The following is a 21,484-nucleotide window of genomic DNA, read 5'->3' as shown; positions in this document are numbered from 1 at the left end:
TCATATATTTAACTATATTCTAATTTTACGCGAAACTTTGCGGCTGGGTCGTTTTAAGTGTTATTCCCTGGGTAAGTAATTTAAGGTTTTTTGGACGATTGTCAAATTCGGATTCCCATGAATAGTAACCCAAGAAACTAAATAGTTAACAATTAAAAAAAAATATTAAAAAAATTTCTAAAAATAAATACAATATAACTACAATAAATACAGGATACATTGAGTTGGAGTTTATAGAGACAATATGTCTAACAAGATAAATATATAGTCTCCCACTCTGGTCATTCAGGTAGGCTATTTCTAGCGCAATAGGTTTTCCGAGAGACAGTAATACGAAAAAATCAGCAAAAAATAAAGGTATGAACGTTATAGGTTTAGCCATGAATATTCAAAAAATCAAAAAAGGGTAAAGTTGTAGAGGTACATTGAGCTGGATTTTTGAAAATTATCCTGCATTAAAATTTCCCAAAAATTTTCATAAAGCTACTAGAAAGTAAGCCTAACAAGATAAGCATAATAGTTTCCCACTCTGGTCATTCAGATATTTCCAGCAAAATAGGTTTTCCGAAAGACAGTAGGGCCTAATGCGGTATTTGTTGTTTAACGAGTTTGTTTTGCGTGTGCATTCAAAAAGTTCGTTTAAAACGTTCTGAGACATTTCTTTTCCCGTTCAATCTACTCGTTAACTGACCAGTTTTTCCCTAACGCATTCGCTTTACCTGCTACATAAATTATATCCGAATTCTACTGCAAGTCGTCGATTTGCACTCCTTACTGACGAGACGTGTTTTTAGTGCGCTGTAAGTTTTTTTATTGAAAGCGAGCTATGCTGAACTCTTTGAATGTACAATAAATTTATAAGCGACCTGACAGTATGCCCCTTGAAATTCGGTGGCAGTTTTGTTTTGGTTTTGATCACTTGGCATCGAATATCCTTGTCAGCTCCGATTTAATATTATCTAACATCCTTACGAAGGATAATCAGTTCACAGATAAGATAACAGTCCAGGTTACTAAGGCGACAGAATCTTATTTTTGATGATAATGTCGAATCGGAGCTGATATCCGATGCCAAGTGGTAGTAGCAATGCTAATCCCCCGATACTAGAGTGGTATTGGTTCGGATCCAAAATCATCGCCATTATATCGAACCATGTGTAAATATTTTGTTCTGTGCTCATCATGCTGCGTCTCCTTCCATATTTAAACTTAGGTCAATTAAATCCTAATGTCGACACTATGTTAAATAAAACTTCCCACCCTGAAAAACCCTGGACCCGCTTTCTTGACCACGTACAGTTTGCAAAGAATGTTGTGGCCCAGGAGATTTTCAGTCGTTATATACGCTAATGCTATCAAAGTAAAATAAATCGTCTTTCCAGCAAACGTGTGATTTACGACTATACGTGACCAAAATTATTTCAAATCATAAAAATCGCCAAAGATCACCACGAACACCTATTTCAGTAAAGAAAAAACATTTACTTGAAAACTGTACTTGTTTAATGCTTTTATAAAACAATTCGATGTTTCTTGTTTTTGTACTGCAATGGGCAAAGAAGATAAATTGCTGTAAAGGGCGACAGTGCACAAGTTTGAGAAACACATAACTAGAAAATTTGGCAGAAATTGCATTTCGGTTAAGTACATAGAGCGCTAGTCTGTGGACATATAGAAACAAAAGCGTTATACGGCGTCATTTAGGCTACAAACTTTCAACTGAATTGCGTAAACAACATAATATAAATACGATTTCTGATCCGTGTTTGAAGTGGTATTTTTCCGTGTTTGAAGTGGTATTTTGAAATACTGAAAAAATGTCTAGTCTAATTCTGGCCGACATCAACGGATATATTAACGTAAAGTGGAAAGGAGTTCACGGCGACTATGTTAACATTCAGATTACTTATTCCATCCTGTTGCCACATCATGGATGACTGTTGAATTCGTTGTTGCACCAATTTACTATTGTATGGGGTTTTGTCATCTTTCTCATGCTTAATCATCGTGTACCTAAAACAAATATTTATGTCCTTGAAAACATAAATATATTTATAACTAATCCTAACCCCTAAAATAATTTATTATGTCTGAATGATGAAGTTTAATTGGTATCCCCACCAACATATAATTAAAATCAAAAATTTAATACAGGGATATGCAGCATTTGTTTTTGAAATATGCGTACTGGATGGGTGAGGCCGCGTCGTGAAGATGTTAAATAGGCTGTAACAAATTGGCGTGGAATGTGCAATTGAACGCAGGCACTTAGGAGTGGCTACATTTGAAAGCAAAATCTCACAACACAGTTGTTTGAAAAATCGATGATTGAACACATGACGTCGTTATGACGTCAAACATTTAAATATGTAAGGAAAAGGAAAATAACTTATGACACCTGACGATGCAAGAATAGTAAGAAGGAAAATGCCAAGTAGGTGAAACTAATAAGACAAACATTTAACGTCCCAATATTTAAGAAACCAGTAATTATGAAAAAAAAAAATAAATAAATAAAATAAAATAAAATTTGTTCATTTTTAACGTTTGAAGTGAACCATGTTACCTACTTAATGGCGACATTTAGTACACATATAGTGACCATAGTAGATTGAAAAATCCTGTTGGCAAATTATGCAAATTTAATAGGACAGCATGTTGCTCAGTGTATCGCCCAGTATTTAAAGACGTTAAACTAAGCGCAAACAAAGTGCATTTATGAAGATTAAATTCACATGTAATATATCAAAGACCGTCAGCGTGTTGCAAAAAATTTCGCAAAAGCAAGATTTGCACAAATGATAACCAAACTTGATTTTCTTTGGTATAAGTCGGTCATAAAACAGTTTTGGGGGGCATACTATCGTACACGCAGGCGATAAGACAACCTGATATAAGTTAGTTGATGTGATATTTGGAGTCGAAAATGCAGTATGTGTTCATGAACTAACTTTGACTTTAATATTTCTTTATGGTTTTATTAAGAGATTTTGTTTTTTAAGAAAAATGGTTCGTTATTAATATGCAGATATTTCTCCTACCGAGAGTTTGAGCCGCAAATCGGTGATGGTGTTGACCATTAATTAAGTCTCGGTTGTCACGAAACACGTAATAAACAGGGATCTTTTTTATAGAAACCACCACAATATACGTTAAAACGTTGATTCGGAGATGCAAAATCACCATAGTTACAAGTTGTCGCCGTTTTTATTGAATTATTTTGGATAATAGATTTGAATGCTGTTTAAGACATCCATCCAGTTAACCTTTGGCCTGCTTTGAGACGGATTTAAAAAAAATCGTCCCTAACCTACGCTTGTACGACTTCCTTGGTCGCTGCGAAGAGCATAAGAGCATATAGGTACTTTTCTTTCTTTATAATTGTAACGATGCTATGCCGCATTTCAGGGGTCACCAAACTACGGCCAACGAAAATGTTTGTTGGATAAACCTATGATAAATTATGATGACATTTTTAACCCTTTGACAATTTTATTAAGCTCACAATAAATGGTGTTGAACATTTTATTCTATCCAAATTTAAGTCAGATAAGGTGAATACAACTTTTTTCCGTGCCGATATCTCCAAATCGCCAGAGTTATTGGCCTATATAAAAACGTTTGGTGGCCCCTGCCCTATATTAATTCACCAGATGGATGCTGTTGAACTGGTTTTAGTTTTCATATGTGGCCACTCCTTCTTTTCAATTTGTTCCATTGTTTTTCAAATCTATTACTGGCCTTCTAGGGCCTCTAATCGGATTCATCTGGCCCAGAATATGCACAAAATTCTGGCTTTATTTCGATTTCAACAATCAACAAATAAATGTAACAAGATATTTTTGGGATATATAAATCAAAAGTCCATACCTGCAATTTGACGGGCGTCTAACCGACATCTGACGAGAAACGATTCTGTTGTTCATAGCATCGTCTTCGCCACCCCAACCCCAAAACGTGTTTGAATAACCGTTTACCTATGTAAGTAATGTAAAGTGTAGAGTGATTTAGTCGACAAATTAATTAATGTTAAAATAATCAAAATACAACATATTGTTTAAAACGCTTGAGGCACAGGAAATTTATTTTGAAACCTGATCAAAAGTTTAAAGCTTGTTGGTCTTAGTAAATGTACAAAGGCTAGCTAAGCAACAAATAAGATTCGGAAAAGAATGCATACAACTAGACTATTTAGTCTACCTATAATCATTATTTTAATTACAAATTGCTTAAAATATTTTGACCTGGAAGCGAGAGCAGCCTATAGTCTGTTATGATACACAACAATAGGAAGACCTTATAAATCCCGCCAATGTAACTCATCCGGCTCGACGCTTTTTTGACAAACAAGACACGAGTCCATTTCAAATACTTTTTGACTATTTTAACCATATAAGTGCAAAAATCCACAAAATGGTTATCGAGTCAGTTGACCATGAAGATATATGGAATTCAGGTTACAACAGAAAATAGAAAACATCAACAAAAAAAAAGATTTAAAGCAAACAATACATGGACCATTAGCAATGCAAAATATGTTTGGCAAAAAATGAAACAAACAACCAATCGTTATAAGAATACTTGGGAGAATAGGGGTTTGGCTATTTTACTCTAGAGCCACACATGTTTTCAAACACCGCAAAACGTTGAGAAATACAATTCACTGTGTAGCGCAACGCTACACGCCTAAGCTATTTCGTGTATTCACGGCTGAATAAATACAAATGTTCTACGCCTTAGTTTTCAATGTGTCAATTAGTAATTTATCCTTGGCGTACTTTTGCGAATTATATAACGGGGTTTGGTGTTGACATTTCAGAAACTCTGTGATATATATACACTTTGACTTTCTCATTTGCTACACACTCGGCTGTTTTTTCTCCGTTGGCGATGTTTTGTTGAAAGGAAGCAGCCATAAACTGTTTAGTAAAATCAGCAAAGCTCCATCTTGATTCTTGAATGTTGTTGCATCGACAACAACATACTTTTTATTTTCCAACAGTTATTGCCGTTTTAAACAATATTTTGGCGTTATTTAGCCCTCGAAGATGTTATGCTATCCATAGCATTACTTTTGGTTTACATATTAGTTGCCACATTCATGTTTATAATCATCGGCTATAACACGAGACTTGCAAACTTACACGGATATGTTACAAAGTAGTATAGAATAGTTATGAATAGGGTCATAGATTCTTAGATTTTGTTTAAACACGAAAAAATTCAGATAATATTACGCAAATTATCGCGCATATTGCAGATGTCGTTAACTTACATCGCCGGAACAGCGCCAATAAGCCATTGCCAGAATTAAACTGGTAAATAGCCTACTCTATTTAACCTGCGTGGCACTGGCAACCCCGAGTATTTTATCTAGAAACAATAAAACTCAAAGCTTAATATCCTGAGTAAAACACAGGATCATCAAATAAATATATATTTCGCTCCAGCTCGCATCGTCAATGTAGCCGTCATAATGCACGTGACCAGTGTCCGTCACAAACATTCAAAGAAAAATTTTGGTATTTCACGATTCATTCTAATTTATTCGGATTTACTATTTAGCGCAGTGATACCAACCTTTTTGTTCTCGCGATCCCTTTTAAGATTTTGGAAAAATCATTATTCATATGCTGCTTGGGAGTACTATTGCAATATTGTATGTCGTAAAACAGCATTCAAACAAACTTGAGAAATTAGTAAAGAGACTATTTATTGTCTGTTTTGCCAAATATTAATGGTATGTGACTGGTGCACTCCATGCATATTTTGGTGAACCCTAGGGTGCACCGTGCACACCGGTTGAAGAGCTCTGAGCTAGACTAGTGTTATAGGTTTTTTTTAAAGCAGCACTTCTGCGCCACTACGGTGACAAACATATGTCCATGCTGACGCAGAGGCCTACCATTGCAGGGTGTTTCAGCATAACATTTTCAGAAAAAACACCTTTGAAAAAGTTGGACATATGAGAAGTTATGTGGCTAAAGGTAGTCAACGCAACCATTAACATCTAAAAAATGGTTCTACCGCAAATAAGACAAACCGCTATCTTATCGCTACCTACCGTCTAGCATCTCGCACTGCTCATATGTATTTTTTCCCTTCCTCCACTTATTTGCGGCGCCTACTCATTTGTCCCAGCCGTGTTGCCTGCGAGGCTGTAGTGCTTTTAATTGCGTTTTTAGTCTATTATCCTGTTTTAATATTTTATTGTTTACTTTTATTAGTTTGTTGATGGCTGTGCTCTGATTTTATTTATTTATTTGTACTCTTACAGGAACTGATGATGCCACTTGGCGAAATATATTTTCCTTTTAAACAAAACGTCTGATCCTGTTTCTACTCGAGTAGTATGAGTTTTACTTGTCAGTATGAGTTTTACTTGTCATAATACATATTGACGTTACAAATCTGCTGATTTCGGTCTAAAAATGTGAAAGTGAAGTGGAGGCGAATTACATGGAGTGCAATACGGTTTTATTTTTAATTAAACTGTTTTCTTTGAAAATTGATTAGTTCTTTGAAAATGCACTAATATTTCCTTAGGCCTTCGTGGACCCTTTAAAACTAGTTCATGGACCCCCAAAGGGTCCATGGACCCCAGTTTAAAAACCCTTAAGGTAAACAATATTGATTTACATTTTTTTTTCGAGTCTAAAACTTTGAATATAAATTAAAGAAATATTTAATACCAATAAATGTTTATGAATGTTTTATATAACCTCATTAAAATAATTTGTTTAAGTGGGCAATATTGTTACAAAGAATTTGATGTCTATAGTCTAAAAATGTTGCTTCATGTTAGAGTTTTATCAAGTATAGCCAACCCTTCGGAATAATGACGTTATTTCTAAAAGTTTGGAAATTCTTTAAGTGGTGTCCTTTATGAAAATAATCTTTCCCCAGAAACATAGCCGGCGAAGACTACATCTCCTTAGTGGTTTTGCCATAAAATTGTGTAAACATTTTTTTTATTAACAAAAGAGGCCCAAAACTCAAGCTGTCTGGCTGACAAACGACCTATTACCAAAAACCTCTAGAATAACGGTTCTTAACCGGGGGGACGCCAAGCAATTCTTAGAGGGCCGCGAGCTCTACTTCAATATTTTTTTTTTCTGTAATTTATTGATTTTCTTTGGGTTGGGCACCACTCCTACAGCTGTACAAACTCTGTTTTTTGCCAACTGTAACATTGAAACTGCAAAAAATTTTCGTGCTTTGCGCCAATTTTTCGTTTAATACTATTGCTAACTTTTTTAACACAAACCCTATTTTTGAGTGCCATTGCATGTTTTCATATCTCGTATATCGGTCCTATTTAATTACACTTTTGCTAACTTATAGGTAAACGATAAAAGGTATTCCCCTTTTGAACTATTTTTTTATCCATGTTTGATAAAGATAACAGCCTAGCAACAGGGGGACTCGAACTTTTTTACGCAAATCTATAATGGATTTGCAACATTGCCGTTGTATTTTTGTCGTCACATCTTTTGAAACACGATAACGCAATGTTTCATTTTTGCGTTTGACAATTTTATTTGCGCTCGACATCACAGCCTTACAACTGTGGAACATATGTCCTCACAACACGTGTGTCAAAATCAGCTTGATACAAATCAATGTGTCGAGCACGAGCAATTTGTTGTGTGCCCAATGCGAAAAAGTCTTCTAAATTACAGTTTAGCCAAATCAACCAAATAAAACTCAATTGTCTTCGCGCTTCGCGCGACCAACAAAACACTCCACTATGTTCAACTTGTCTCAGTGATATTTAATTAAAAAATGCCAAATTGCATTTTGTAGGGGGGCGCGAAGCATAGGAAAATTACCAAAGGGGGGCGCGACTGAAAAAAGGTTAAGAACCACTGCTCTAGAATACTTTTTGAGGTACCACATAGACTTAGATTAGACGCTGATTAATTAAACGGGCAGGAATAACAAAACTAATAATGAACGATTCATAGCTGAGATCTAGCCCTTCGAAGCCGCTTTTTGACCAACGACTACGGCTTACGTATAATTAGTACACCGAAAGCCATCGCAGACTCACTGAGTCTGTTGATCTATGATGCAAGCAGGGCAGACTAGAAACACAACTAGCCTGCAGTGAAGTTCGAACTCACGACCTCCGGTCAAGCGACGATCCCGGCTGTGTGTGAATGTTTCATTGAATAAATGATATGGTACTGTGGATCCCCTTCAATGAGATTGCTTGTACTAACAAATTGAGCAAGCATTGGAGTATGGTTGTTTCTCGACTCGTTCCCTTCTGAGCCTGAATAGCTCAGTTGGTAGAGCGACGGTCCCGGCTTGACCGGAGGTCGTGAGTTCGAACCTCAATGCAGGCTAGTTGTTCTTCTAGTCTGCCCTGCTTACATCACAGATCAACACACTCGGTGAGTCTGCGATGGATTTCGGTGTACTAAACGATTCATTTGCGTAAATACTGAGACAGATTAAGGCAGCGCTTCTCAACCGGCGCGCCCTGGAAGGCTGCCAGGCAGACTTGGACAACTAGATTTATTTTAGCTTTTTAAAATTAGATTAGAATTAAAATTAGAGCATTTTAGTTTTTCTAAATTAGATTACAATTAGAATTAGATTATTTTAGGTTTTTTTAAATTAGATTAGAATTAGAATTAGATTACTTTAGGTTTTTTAAATTAGATTAGAATTAGAATTGCCGAAATCTTCAAAAAACAGATTTCAACTAAAATTTGAACTAGAATCACATACAACCAATTTAATTTAATCGCAAAAAAAGTAATAGTATTCTTATAAGAACGTGAATGGTAAATATGTGTGTGCTAATTTTTAAGCCTTTTTATGCTTTTTAGACTGTAAAAATTTCATACAAGTAGTTCCAACCAAAAAGTTTTAATTTAAATTCTGTGTTTTAAATGAGTCACTAAAAATGCCGTTGGACAAAGCAGCAGTTTTGGAAAAATCCGAATTAGAACACAGGGGCAAATCATAAATTAGATTAGAATTAGAATTAGCCGCATTTTGCTCTAATTCAATGAATTAGAAAACTAGAATTATCTAGTTGTCCGAGTCTGCTGCCAGGTGCGCCGCGAGAAAAAGGAAAATAAAATTTAATATAATATAAAACATGTATTTTTACTTTCCTATTAAGTTTAGTTCATTAATTTCACAGTACTTTCAAGTAGAAAACACAGTAAGACCTACAAAGGAACAAAATCTAAATCAGATAATCTATAATACCATGGTACTAAGACCACCGACATAATTACGCCAAATTCGCAGTAATGACCACGACAGGATAAGATCTAAAATGGTCTAGATAAGACCTAAACATGACGAATTAATCCAAAAATTAATCGGAATAAGACTTAAATCAGGGGCTCTTAAACTGGGGTCCATGGACCCCTTGGGGGTTCGTGGACTAGTTTTAGGGGGTCATTGAAGGCCTAATTTAACTATTAGCGTATATTTAGGCACCCAATTTTTCAATAAAAATATTTATTATTTCAGTTCGCATATTTAGGACAGAAAACGCGAATTTCTAAAGTCTGTTTGTATTATGACGTAAATTTATGACGCCATATTTGAAAGTTTCTTGCCTACACTGGTCCAGGCGAAGCAAAACAATTTTTTAGGGGTCCGCGGTAAAAAAAAGTTTAAGAACCCCTGACTTAAATGGACAAAATTACGCCCAACACTGTATACATAAATGGTATCGGATGATTTGTGGACACCGGTTTGGCATTGGCCGTTTGCTGTCGACATTTGGGCGCCGCTATTTTGGCCTCGGATTTTTTGCCCCTGTTTGGGCTTATGGGCGGGTAATTGGTGGTGTTATCAATAGGGTCAGGGTTGAAAATATTCGGGCAGTTAGTGATAGTTATGGATGGTGATTGGGGTTGGATATAAGGTTGTATAAGCCTTATTTCAGCCATTTAGGACTAATTCCGATTTCGTCATTATTACGACTACATGTATACGGTATTAATCCTATTTGCGCCTAATTCCTTACTGTCTCTTATTCCGAAGTTAATGTTGTTCTTATTTTGGTTTCAAGTCTGGAGTCTCTTTAAAGATATGCAACTGAAAGCCTATAAAAAAAATTTGCAGCCAATTTAAGAGAAATAGAGGTAGACCGCAAAAATCGCGCTCGCTTCGCTCGCAAGGTGCGCCGCCACGTTTTTATATGTCTCTAGCTGCGCCTCTCACTAAAAAAGGTCAAGAACACACTGGATTAAGGCATAGAGACTACACTGAAAAGATATACGCATTCGGACCGCGGCCCATCAGTTGAGGAGCCCTGTACTAGCGTGTTAGGCCATTCATTAAAAAAAATTGTTAGTTTATCGTTTTTTCATTAATCTTCGGTGTAAGAAATAATACACGACGGCCCTCTGACAACCTCGTGCGAACCCCTTGAGGGTCGCGAGCCCCAGGTTGAGAACCAGTGAGCTATAGCGTCTTGAATCACAGCTATACTTATCGTGTGTACGGAGATTTGATTGTAAATATACTCAACGAGCAATATCAACTAAGTGAACCAAAAAAAAATTTCTAGTCTACGGCACTCAATTTTATTCTTTGAAACGTTTGTTTAACAAGCATTTTAATTAGTTTATAAACCGCAAGTTAGAATGAAAACAGAACTAATACAAGCACGTTTAACATTTTTTAACAAAACGTCAAATAACGATATTACCATTTTGGCTCCAAGAGATGGATTTGTTGTTGGTTCATTGATTAAATTTTGTTGTAAAATTAATTGTGTTAAGTGATTGAAGCAAGCTTAACAGAACGAAGACTATTTGAATTGCACATACTTTCAAAGGTTTTACTATTCACAAAAGATAGACGAGACGGAAACAATTGTGCGCAGTGTCTTCACTGCTCGGTGGTGATGTCAAATGCGCCACTACTACCCTCAAAACATAAAAATCATCGTCATAAAAAACATTCCCGAAGAAAGTATGATGCCGCCACAATTCTACCTAATTTTTTTATAATCGAGGGGGGCCATGAGCATTAAAAACCTTTCGAAGGGTGCCACGAGGCATAAAAGGTTGAGAACCACTGGCATAAACCCAAATCCGCAGTCGATGTGCACTATTGTAATGCCAGCGTTAATTAATTTAATAAAGGTATATTTAGAAGTTTTTGCGCACCCCTGACAACGTTTACGGATCCGTGGACCCCCGGTTGAGAACCACTGTTCTAAAGTGATTCCATATAGGAAATTTGTTTTCATTACCCAGACAGGTTTAAATGTATCTCCACAGAATTTTTTTAAGGTAGACATTCGTATTGGGAGTGTTTGATAAGTTTTTAAAATCAATTCGTTTCTTTTATTCGCCGCCCACGTTTTCAGTGGAGTAAAAGTAGATTTATCTTTTTCAAATAGTTTGTTATACACATTCATACGTCTAGTAGGCCTATACACTTACTCTGAGAAACTGCTCTGGTGAAAACGCGAGAACCCCGCCTACAGTCATGCCACAACACAGCGGGCGATAATTGAATTTGTCCACCGAACAGGATAAGTGATTGACTTTCGAACCGTTGTTACACCTATATAAAGCGCAATTAAATTAATCACTTTTACATTAAAAACAACGTAGTTTGATCGTATTTACTTCCTTGCTACAAGAACAGGATTCGCATTAAAACATTTTTTTGGTACTTTGCAAAAACTGCCATAAAGCTGTGAGTCAAAGATTCTCAGGTTATTTGTTTAAATCAGCTTGATAAATGACAATACTTCGATGAAAGTGCATTTTTTCAACCAATGAGTCCTTCTAAATTAAATATTTGTATATTTAACCGCATAAAGGCACTCTTTTTCACGTTTCGTGCGGTCGCTTTGTGGAAATGAGCAAGAAATGGAGTGATAGGCTATTCTTTTCTTTTCATGTGTGAGGTGTGGCTCTTTGCGGTTAACCAAGTAAGAAATGCGGCTCTTGTTGTCTGACTGGTTGGCCACCCCTGGGCTACAACGAGACGTTTAACAAATTGAAACCTCTAACGTTAACCTATAAAGACATCTTACGAATTTGCGCCAAACAGTTAATAAATGAATCCGACCTGTAAAGAGTTTTGTCGTTTTCTGGAAGCAGGTCAACATCGTGAAAAATATAGCAGTCGAACGGACGAGTGTTTCGGGCCCATAAAAATCCTGTGTTCATTAGGCGACCTTTGTTGAAAGTAAAGTTTCCAATCTGATGCAAAACGAAAATCTGATACCTGTTTAATACATTTTTCGTTGAAATTATCCTAATAGAAGAAATTAATCTTTTTAAAAGAACTTAGCACGTTATAGTTGAGGCACGGGGTGTAATTTTGGGATGAATGTCTGGGCATAGCGTAGAAAAGTTTGTTTTAAAATTGATTCAAAACAGTGATCACCAAACTTGTTTCATAAAGGGAAAAGTGGGGAATTTGGCACTTGTATAAGAAAATACTGTTATGTTGTTTTTTATTGCCAGTGTTTCTATTAAAGTATTATTATTTTAAAACTTTTATTGGGACAAGCGAAAAAAAGCTTTATTTAGAGCCCTTCTCCGCGTTTTCACGCACATGTCGTTTGAGTTGGCATATAATATGTTTATGTGAGACTCAAACTTAATGGTGAGTTACATAACGGGGAAAGATAGTGGAATGTTTAAAGGGCAACTTGCTAACTGGACGATAAAAACGAATATCTTAAACCAAACGTCGGCGTGTGTTATAAGGTACTCTTGAAACGCCAACAATTTTTTTATCTGTTTAAATGTAAACTCAACATCGAGTAATATCTGATATATTCAAACACAGTGTTAGCTTAAAGTAGCTAAACATCATTCCCATACACTACAGTGTGGGATCAATATTTTGATATTTGAAAGTTATGAGCAGAGATTACTTCGAAATCCTAGAGCATAGAGGTCTCTTTACGAGTCAAAAAAGACTTAAGACCGAATAAAGTTTACAGTCCCATATTATAACGTCAAAATACCCCCTGCGTTCTTTTGTTTTTGACTCCAACCGCTTATATTGTGTTTTATTAAATTTGGTACGAATAGCGTCTAAAAAACAACAAACAAATAAAAAATAATATTTGCAAAATTATGTTTTTTTAAACAATAAAGCTTTCCAAATGGATTGTTTGAATAAATCAGATCAATGCCGATCTCTGATAACGAGCCATTCAACGTAGCTGTTCTACCAGAATAAATACTTTCGTGGAAGAAAAACAAAACATTAAATATTTCTTTGTCGGCAACAGCCAACGCTGTAATACAAAAACGCTTACCTTATTAACTGGCGTTGAAGGATTGAGTGCAGATGCCCAAGTAAAACAGGAAGCTGATTTTCACGACCCCGAAAGGGAACGATTACGGCCAGAGAATAATCAACAAAACAACTGGCGGGTTCAAAAGAAAAATCTCGAGGTATTTTGTTAACATTGCCGGCATGGTAAGTTGATAACTTATCAAAATTCTCCCGCATCGCTGTAAAATTCATGTCGAGTGGTCCTCGCAATGCTGCCATGATTAAACCACAAGATATCAGACTAGTTACATTTGTAGCTTTTGTGGCGACAGTTATATTGGTAAAAGGTCCGGTGTTCTCCGCACGGAATGCAGTATTGTTGAGGTGTTTCGAAAACCTCACAGAGGCGTTATCAAGATTCCATCGAAAGACAATCATCGACCATAATAGATTTATTATGACAATGCCAGAAGAAGCCAACAGGACCTTCGCAACTAACCTTTGCATATTCTTTTTAAGCTTGTCTGGTTAACCTTTAATTGAACAACATAAAAAATTTACAGCCCCAATTAGCTCAGAGACGCATCTAAGATTTTAAATTACTAGTATTTAAAAAAAAGGCAATTTTCAAAAAATGAAATTAAGTGACGGTCTTGCCTGAACCCTGGTATGTTATTTACCAGTCTTACGTCGAAGCTAAGATAACTGAGATTACTAAGGTGTTTAACTAACTTAAAAGCGCACAAGAAGACTGTAGCAACGAGTTACTTATATAACTGTAATATCAATTCAATACCAGACATTTATTGGGTTTTCGACAATCGACAACCTCGATCTCTATCAGTTCAAAACATACATATTTCTCGACTGCCCGTGTAATGTTTTAAATAAAATAATGATTAGAATTATTTTCGTCGAAAAATTCTTCATAAGAAGCCTGTAGCTGCATCTATTGTACAACCACTATGAATTCAAGCAAACATGTGACATCCTATATACTTGAACAAAAATGCATTTTGACAAAGCAGACAAGTAGCGATCTAGACGCCATACTCGCGTTGAAAAACTGCTGCATTGTTTGTAGCCGAATAAAAATCTCGAAGGTATATATTTTTTCTACCCGTCGCTGCTCCGGCAATATTGCGCCTTCATTTAATCGCTGAGTATTTGCATATTTTTTTGACTCGAATCGCAAATAAACAAAACTTAATTAAATATTTTAACAAATTTTCCCAAAATGATCCTTTATTTTGTAGGTTGTGTGGACCCCCGATTGAAAAGGATTTAGGAAGTTTTACCTAAGCGTGTTTTTGACCAGCACAGCTATTTTTTATGTACACAGCCATTGTTTATGATTTTATTGTAGTGTTTAAAATGGTTGCAAAATATTTGGTTAATATTGAGTTGCCAATAAAAAAATTTGTAACCCCTGTTATAATCTGTCTGCTGACATATATAATAACTTGGTAATGTGATAATGTTATACTGCTAGATTGCTCAAAAAGGCAAAAAAAAGTTGTCGGGCCACGTTGCCTCCTCCCCAGAGTACAAACTTTTTGGGCGCCCGCGTGCTTTATTTATTTAAGATAATTTTCTCAGCTCTAAAAAGCTTATACTGTTATTACCAACGTTTTTGAAGAATGTATATGATACTCAATATAGCCTAAGTTCTATATGTGTAACATTGTTTGAAATGGGACTCAGGAGGTTGAAAATATTCAATATCAAATGAACGAAAAGGGTGTAAAACAATGTATAAGTGTATATTCTAAATTAAAAATTAAAAAAAAAACTTTTTTTGTTTTACTATATTGCCACTACAACGTTTATTTTAGTTGAATTGGATAAACTGTATCATTATTTGATTGAGTTGAATAAATTCAGGAGGCATTTCGCATTGGTACATTGCAAATTGCTTGTGTTCTATAGATTGATTTTCATCAAGCTGATTTTGACAAACATGTTGTGAGGGAATTAACATGTAGAAACCAAAGTACACTGTCGCCCGCGTGCAAAATTTAAAAAAATGTGTTAGTCGTATTTCAAAAGGTGTAACAACCAACAATACAACCACTGTTTTGAAACAAAAACATAGATTCAGCCAAATATAAGTCAGACCTGGGCAACATACGGCCCGCCGAGCAGTTTAATCCGGCCCGCGGCGTATTTTCCTTCAAATACATATAGGCTAAGCGAAAACAAGGGTGAGTTTCTACATGTTTGGTTGAACCTTAAACACTTTTTCCAGGGACGAATCTAGTCATGACCACGCCAAATTACATTTTTGGCCTGTTTCAAATCCTTAACGGAAATAGTTTTCGCCCTTCGCGCGAATCTCTTCCGTCTTTCTCGTATGTGCCACGTGATTTTTTGCAACTTTACAGACAAATAGCGTTCTCTGCACTGTGACACTTCCCAACGAAAGTTTAACAAACTTAATATTTATATATTTCTGCGCTTCGGTTAACAGGATTTTAAAATATGAACGAAATGTAGACCGTTTTCTTAACTCTGAAATATACTGATTCACATTTTGTCAACCTATAATTTAGTTAATGCCATTTTGTGTGTTTCTTTCGATTTATATCGTCTTTGCAGTATGGCCGTTCTACCGCAGGTGACACATTGGTAACTTACAGCCTCAAAAAAACAGAAAATTATTTTTTGTGCGAAATTTTTGCGTATTTTAATCCTAATTTTTGGGTCAACCAACTTAATAAACGTCAATATATAAAGCAATAGATATTTTTTATCTGCGGTCAATGCGTTATACCTGTTCTCCATGCGCCCGCTAAATTAAAATTAAAGTTTGCATTTTAAAACGAATATAGTCGCAATTTTTTCGCGCTTCGCGCGACGTCATGTGGCCTTCTTAAAATTTTACTAAAATTACAGAATTTTGCACAATTCCAAACGTAATAACAAGTTCAGCTCCACCAGGCAACATATCAATAAATATAAATCGCTCTTCTGGTGTAAACGAAGTATAAACCGACGTTTCGGCAGCAGATTCCAGCTGACCTCATCAGGGTTAACAATTAAAACGAGAGTGCGTTAGCCATCTTATATACTGAGAAGTAAAAAATTGAAAAAAGATATGCTAGAAGGGTTAACTATATGCCTAGAATCTACATACCTTAAATTCAAAGGAAAACATTATAAACAGATATTTGGAACAGCTATGGGATCACCGGTTTCAGTAACTGTGGCAAACTTGGTTATGGAGGACATCGTACAACGGGCCATGAATTCATTCCATACCCCCCTACGTATTTGGCGAAGATACGTGGATGATACGTTTGTCATAATAAAAACAAACTTGATACAGCAGTTCCTGGACCACTTAAACAGCTTGGAACCTACCATTAAATTCACTATGGAAACAGAGAACAAATGCTCAATTTCATTCTTGGACTCATTAATCACTCGTAACCGGTCAGGAAAATTATCTTCCAAGGTATTTAGAAAAGTAACACATTCAGATCGCTACTTGAATTTTCAGATCGGACAAACGCTCGGTTGTGAGTTCCCTGCTACACCGAGCTTCAAAACTTTGCAGTAACTATCAGGACGAAGGCAACAAAATTAAACATGTTAAGAAGGCCATGAGATTAAACGGATACCCCGATTGGTTGTTCAAACCTCGTAACAAAACCAACCATTTAACATCTAAACCAGAATCTAGAGGTCTGGCCATTATTCCCTACATTCCAGGTCTGGGAGAAAAATTAAAACGCATTTTGAAGGGCCACGACATCTGTACAGCTTTTAAACCAGCCAGAAAAATTGGAAACATTTTACCTTCAACTAAAGATCCAGTCAAACCAGAACAACGTCAAGGGGCTGTTTATGAGATTCCCTGTGGAGGTTGTTCAGCAACATACATAGGGGAAACTAAACGATCCTTTCATACCAGGAAACTCGAACACATGCGTGATGTCCGCCACGAAAAGGCATCCCGGTCAGCTCTGGCAGAGCATGCGGTTGAACTCCGACACGGAATTGATTGGGATAACTGTAAAATTCTAGACTGGGAACCGCACTATTGCAAAAGACGGTTCATTGAATCATTCCGGATTGACAAATCTCCTTACACCATGAATAAAAAGGATTCATGGTATCCGGCAATCTACTCGTCGTTGTAGCTATACGCAATAGCTGTGAACGCCCGTTGTCCGACGGCGCAGTTCTGCACCGGATGACTCCGGCGCGTCACAGCTTATCGCATACTTCAGTGACGTCTAGAATTATTAATCTACGTTTTTTTCAATTTTTTACTTCTCAGTATATAAGATGGCTAACGCACTCTCGTTTTAATTGTTAACCCTGATGAGGTCAGCTAGTATCTGCTGCCGAAACGTCGGTTTATACTTCGTTTACACCAGAAGAGCGATATATATTTATTATTATTTAGTAATAACAAGTTCGTTAGCTTATTTCTTTTATACCGTCAGAGTATGACGTCATATTGCGTGTATTTTAGATTATATTTTTGATCCGGCCCGCCACATCATTTTGAGTTTCTCATGCGGCCCACGGTTAAAAATAATTGTCCACCCCTGGTCTAAGTCCTCCTTTGACCAAAAATATTTGAGAAGGAGGAGCAATGCATTGGACATGCAAATATGTTCTCACGTCCCTTGATATAATGGTGTTAATCACTATTTTAGGCCAAACAGTTTGTAAGTGACATTTACGTAGCTGTATAGTGCAATAAATACCCATCTACAAGGATGAGGTTAAAAAAGGCTAAAAAGTAAAGAAACGTCAAATTAGATTCGCGTGAAAAAAAGAGCGAAAGAAAAAATTACGCGCAATTTTGGAAAATACTAATTAAAATATAGGTAACTAAACGGGGTTGCGGAAAAAGTGGCGGATTCAGGATATTTTGTTTTAAGGTGAAATATAACACGGCACCTTGATACCCACTGCCATATCATAGTGTTAAACATACTATAAAGAAGAATACACAGGCTTTCAGAACCACGACAGTCTCTCAGAACCACATTTTTTCCCACATTTTTGGGCTTTTCCAAGATGAGTCAATTTAGGATTCAAATAGGATTTAAACATTACGGCCTCTCTCTTACGTTTAGAGAGGTGTCAACTGCAGAAGAAGGAAAGGCTTTGGATTTCTCGATGTCAATCATATTATGATAAAAAGCTCATCAAAAGGTTTTATTACAAGGGACTATACTAAACCGACGGCAAGCGGGCGTCTTCTCAATGGTTCGTCACATCACCCACCATCAGTTTTTAAATCTATTGTTTTTAGCGAAGCAATTCGCATGCGGCGCTTAAACGAATTGGATGTTGATTATAAAAACAGCCTTAACAGGTTAAAGCAGAACTACGTGCTTTCTGGTTTTCATCGGGGAATGACGGTGGACGTACTTCACATCGCAGAGTTTTGGAAAGAACGTTTTGGGCCAAAAGGTAAAACAAAGCCTCACCATCGCATTGTTTGGGCTACCGCTTTTCCATCGCGCATTTCGTTATCGCAAAAGGATAAAGCGATGGAGCCCCTTGCCTGCATCGCATACAAAAGTCCGCCCACATTGGCACATTTCCTTACAAATTTTAAAGGTATGTCAAGGATGCAGACTGGCAATAAAATTGGTTCTTCGAGTCCATGTGGTAAATGCGCTCTTTGTGGCAATTTTGGCAAACACCAAACCATGTTGCCACACACTACTGTTTTAACTACACCTTCAGGTAGTGTGCAGCTACGTCAAAATTTTACGTGTAGCCATTACGGCATTTATGTGGCCACCTGCAAGAAGTGTGATTCTTTAAGATTTTAAGAAATTATTTTATGTTTTATCTGTTTTAATAAATAAACAGTCTTAAGATCTCTAATTTAGTGTTCTCAACGACCGGTCCGCGTCAACTTTTTCCTGCCGGTCCGCCAAATATATTACAGTTTAATATCTCAATTACAAAACGCAAGATGTTAAAAGCTTGACTTAATCAGTTTATCGTAAGTCACAATGCTGCAAGTGTTCTTTCCAACTGTATATTAGAACAAAAATTGGATCGCGCACACACTTTCAGAGTGATGTGATACATTTTAAAAAATTGGTTATAGTTCGGTTTGCCTAATACAGTAATGATAAATAAAAAGTACACAAATCTAAAGGCTTATGGAAACTTATTCGACAGTTTTAATAATTGCATATAACCGCCGATGGCAGGGAACATGTTTAGGTTTCGGCGGTAAGGATTGACATACTTGGGTCTGGCATTCCAAAGCAGAATGCGGTCCTTTGGCGGAATCTGCTTCACTGCTTTTAATTCACAGTGCCCCTTTGTCGAGTATTAACACAAGGCAGTCTGTATAACCAGTGTAGTTTCAACTAAGTGCTTTTTAGGAAATATTGCTACCGCTAGACAGGAGTACAGAGCTAAGATAAATTTCACGAAGACCGCACATTTTGTTTGCATTATCTACCCCAAGTCCTCTAAACAGACCCTACCCACAAAACGACATCTACATCAGCCTTCTTTATGTCTTGAAAAAGGCTCTACGATTTATAGTTTAACTGTAAACCCTGGACAAAAACGCTCAGAAACAAATAATACAAGTATTCGAGCAAAAACAAGATATGGGGGCGAGCAGGGGCGCCCGCAGAAAATTTTCCAGGGGGGGGCAATCAGGGACGTAACCAGAAAATCAAAAAGGGGGGGTCCTGAATTTTCAACTTAGGGAATTCCCCTATTTTTCGTCTGACGTTTATGATTTATGACGTCACAAAACAGTGACAGCATGACGTCATAGAGTGGTGATTGCAAGACGTGATAAAAAAAAAATTCGACTTAAATTGCAGTATTATTCTTTTATGCTTAACACTGTCTTTGTACGGTACATTAAACGCCACTTGTGTTTGGTTGTTTTAACTTTATATAGCAAGCTTGGCATATTGCTGAATATCTATGAGTCTTGTCCGGTTTCAGTCAGGCTTTAAACTGTCATTATTCAACTAATTCACGGTAAAACAGGCAATAAAAACTTGTTTTTTCGTGGTGGAGTTAAGTCACACTCCGACTATGATATCAATTGAACTGTTAAGTACAATAAAAGGGCCAATCGCAAAGATTGGGTTTGGGCCCTGGGGGCAGTTCTATTCACTATAAATGAGTATAACTGACCCTGGGGGTCCTAGCCAGAGATTGCCAAAAATTCCTCCCTAAAGGTCGACTTTTTGAAAGAATTTTATTTCTTATTTTGCCGGCTAATTTATCAGCTTTACCTATTTTTATCAGCTGTACCCCCCACCTTTGGTTGGCAAGCGGTGATTAAATAGGCTCACACCGTACAGTGCAGCACTATACAGCTGTACAAACTTCTAAATATAGTCTGCTGCCCGACACTAACAGTAATCAGTATAGAAACTTGTTATTAACAAGCATCGAGCCATCAACGATCACCAAACATGATCAGGCTTTTACATTTGATTTAAAAAAGGGAATTTTTCATTCACTTTACCATTTTTAACATTGGAAGCCGGGAAATAACCTAAAGGTTATTACTCCATTTCAAGATTATAAAAACCACTAGATTCTCCAAGAAACCCACTAAACCACTAGATTATTTCAAAAACCACTTAATCTAGTGGAAAACCACTAGGAGTGGCAGCCCTGGCACGTACTGTCGTATTGCGTATAACTCGACGTTTTTAGCGACAAAAAAGGAAGAAGGCTTGACTTAGCGTTGTCAATTGTCGAATACACACTTGCTAATCAGTCAACCTAAACAAATCACGAAAGAGAAAAACTTCCAACGTTTACGGTCGACCAAATAAAAAAACGAAAAACGGCGTTTTGCACTCAATTTTGGTTTCGCATTAGATTAAGACGCGTGAATCAATTACTTAAAAAGCACGCCGCTTCGAACAGTTTGTTAAACCATGATACCACTTGGGGCAATGGATAATGGATAATATTTTTAACCTTCATATGTAATACATATTACACTTATAAATAATACTAATAGTCGCATTTTGAATTTCCAGGGGGGGGGGGAAGTTCCACCCCCCCCCCCTTGCCCCCCTGTGCGGGCGCCCATGGGGGGGGGGGTACATATGCCCCTAGGCGCTAAGGTGCAGGTCCGCCAAAATGAGGCTTACAAATGCCAAAATTAGGCTGCTTCTTTTTAAATACAATATTTCATTAAAAATGAATTATTTTTCAGAATAAAGCAAGTGTTAATGTAATAGAAAATATAATTAGGCATGGAAGAGGGGGCGCCAAA

The 21,484-nt window shown here is 36.7% G+C and overlaps 1 protein-coding gene across 1 annotated transcript; it reads right to left on the bottom strand.

Moving 5' to 3' along the window:
* Positions 1 to 1,826: 1,826 nt before the first annotated feature.
* Positions 1,827 to 13,512, bottom strand: LOC146136364 (beta-1,4-galactosyltransferase 4-like). The gene is made up of 5 exons (XM_083396215.1): positions 13,274 to 13,512; positions 12,067 to 12,225; positions 11,430 to 11,553; positions 3,871 to 3,977; positions 1,827 to 2,013 (listed from the first exon to the last, which is right to left on the bottom strand). Exons 1-5 carry the CDS (start codon positions 13,510 to 13,512, stop codon positions 1,827 to 1,829), a joined length of 816 nt encoding a protein of 271 aa, XP_083252341.1.
* Between the last annotated feature and the right edge of the window lie 7,972 nt (positions 13,513 to 21,484).

This window comes from Ascidiella aspersa, chromosome 8, assembly GCF_963924565.1.
Source record: "Ascidiella aspersa chromosome 8, kaAscAspe10.2, whole genome shotgun sequence".
NCBI classification, from domain to species: Eukaryota; Metazoa; Chordata; class Ascidiacea; order Phlebobranchia; family Ascidiidae; genus Ascidiella; species Ascidiella aspersa.
The sequence above is the reverse complement of the archived record's forward strand: the minus strand, read 5'-3'. Positions and strand labels throughout refer to the sequence as shown.

What these genes read in the sequence shown, in the direction of transcription:
- LOC146136364 (XM_083396215.1), bottom strand. Translation starts at nt 13,512, where the DNA reads ATGGCAGCATTGCGAGGACCACTCGACATGAATTTTACAGCGATGCGG. An exon ending in CTTCAACGCCAGTTAATAAG is followed by an intron (nt 12,226 to 13,273) that starts GTAAGCGTTTTT and finishes TGTATTAAACAG; the next exon opens with GTATCAGATTTTCGTTTTGC. An exon ending in AACGACAAAACTCTTTACAG is followed by an intron (nt 11,554 to 12,066) that starts GTCGGATTCATT and finishes CGCTTTATATAG; the next exon opens with GTGTAACAACGGTTCGAAAG.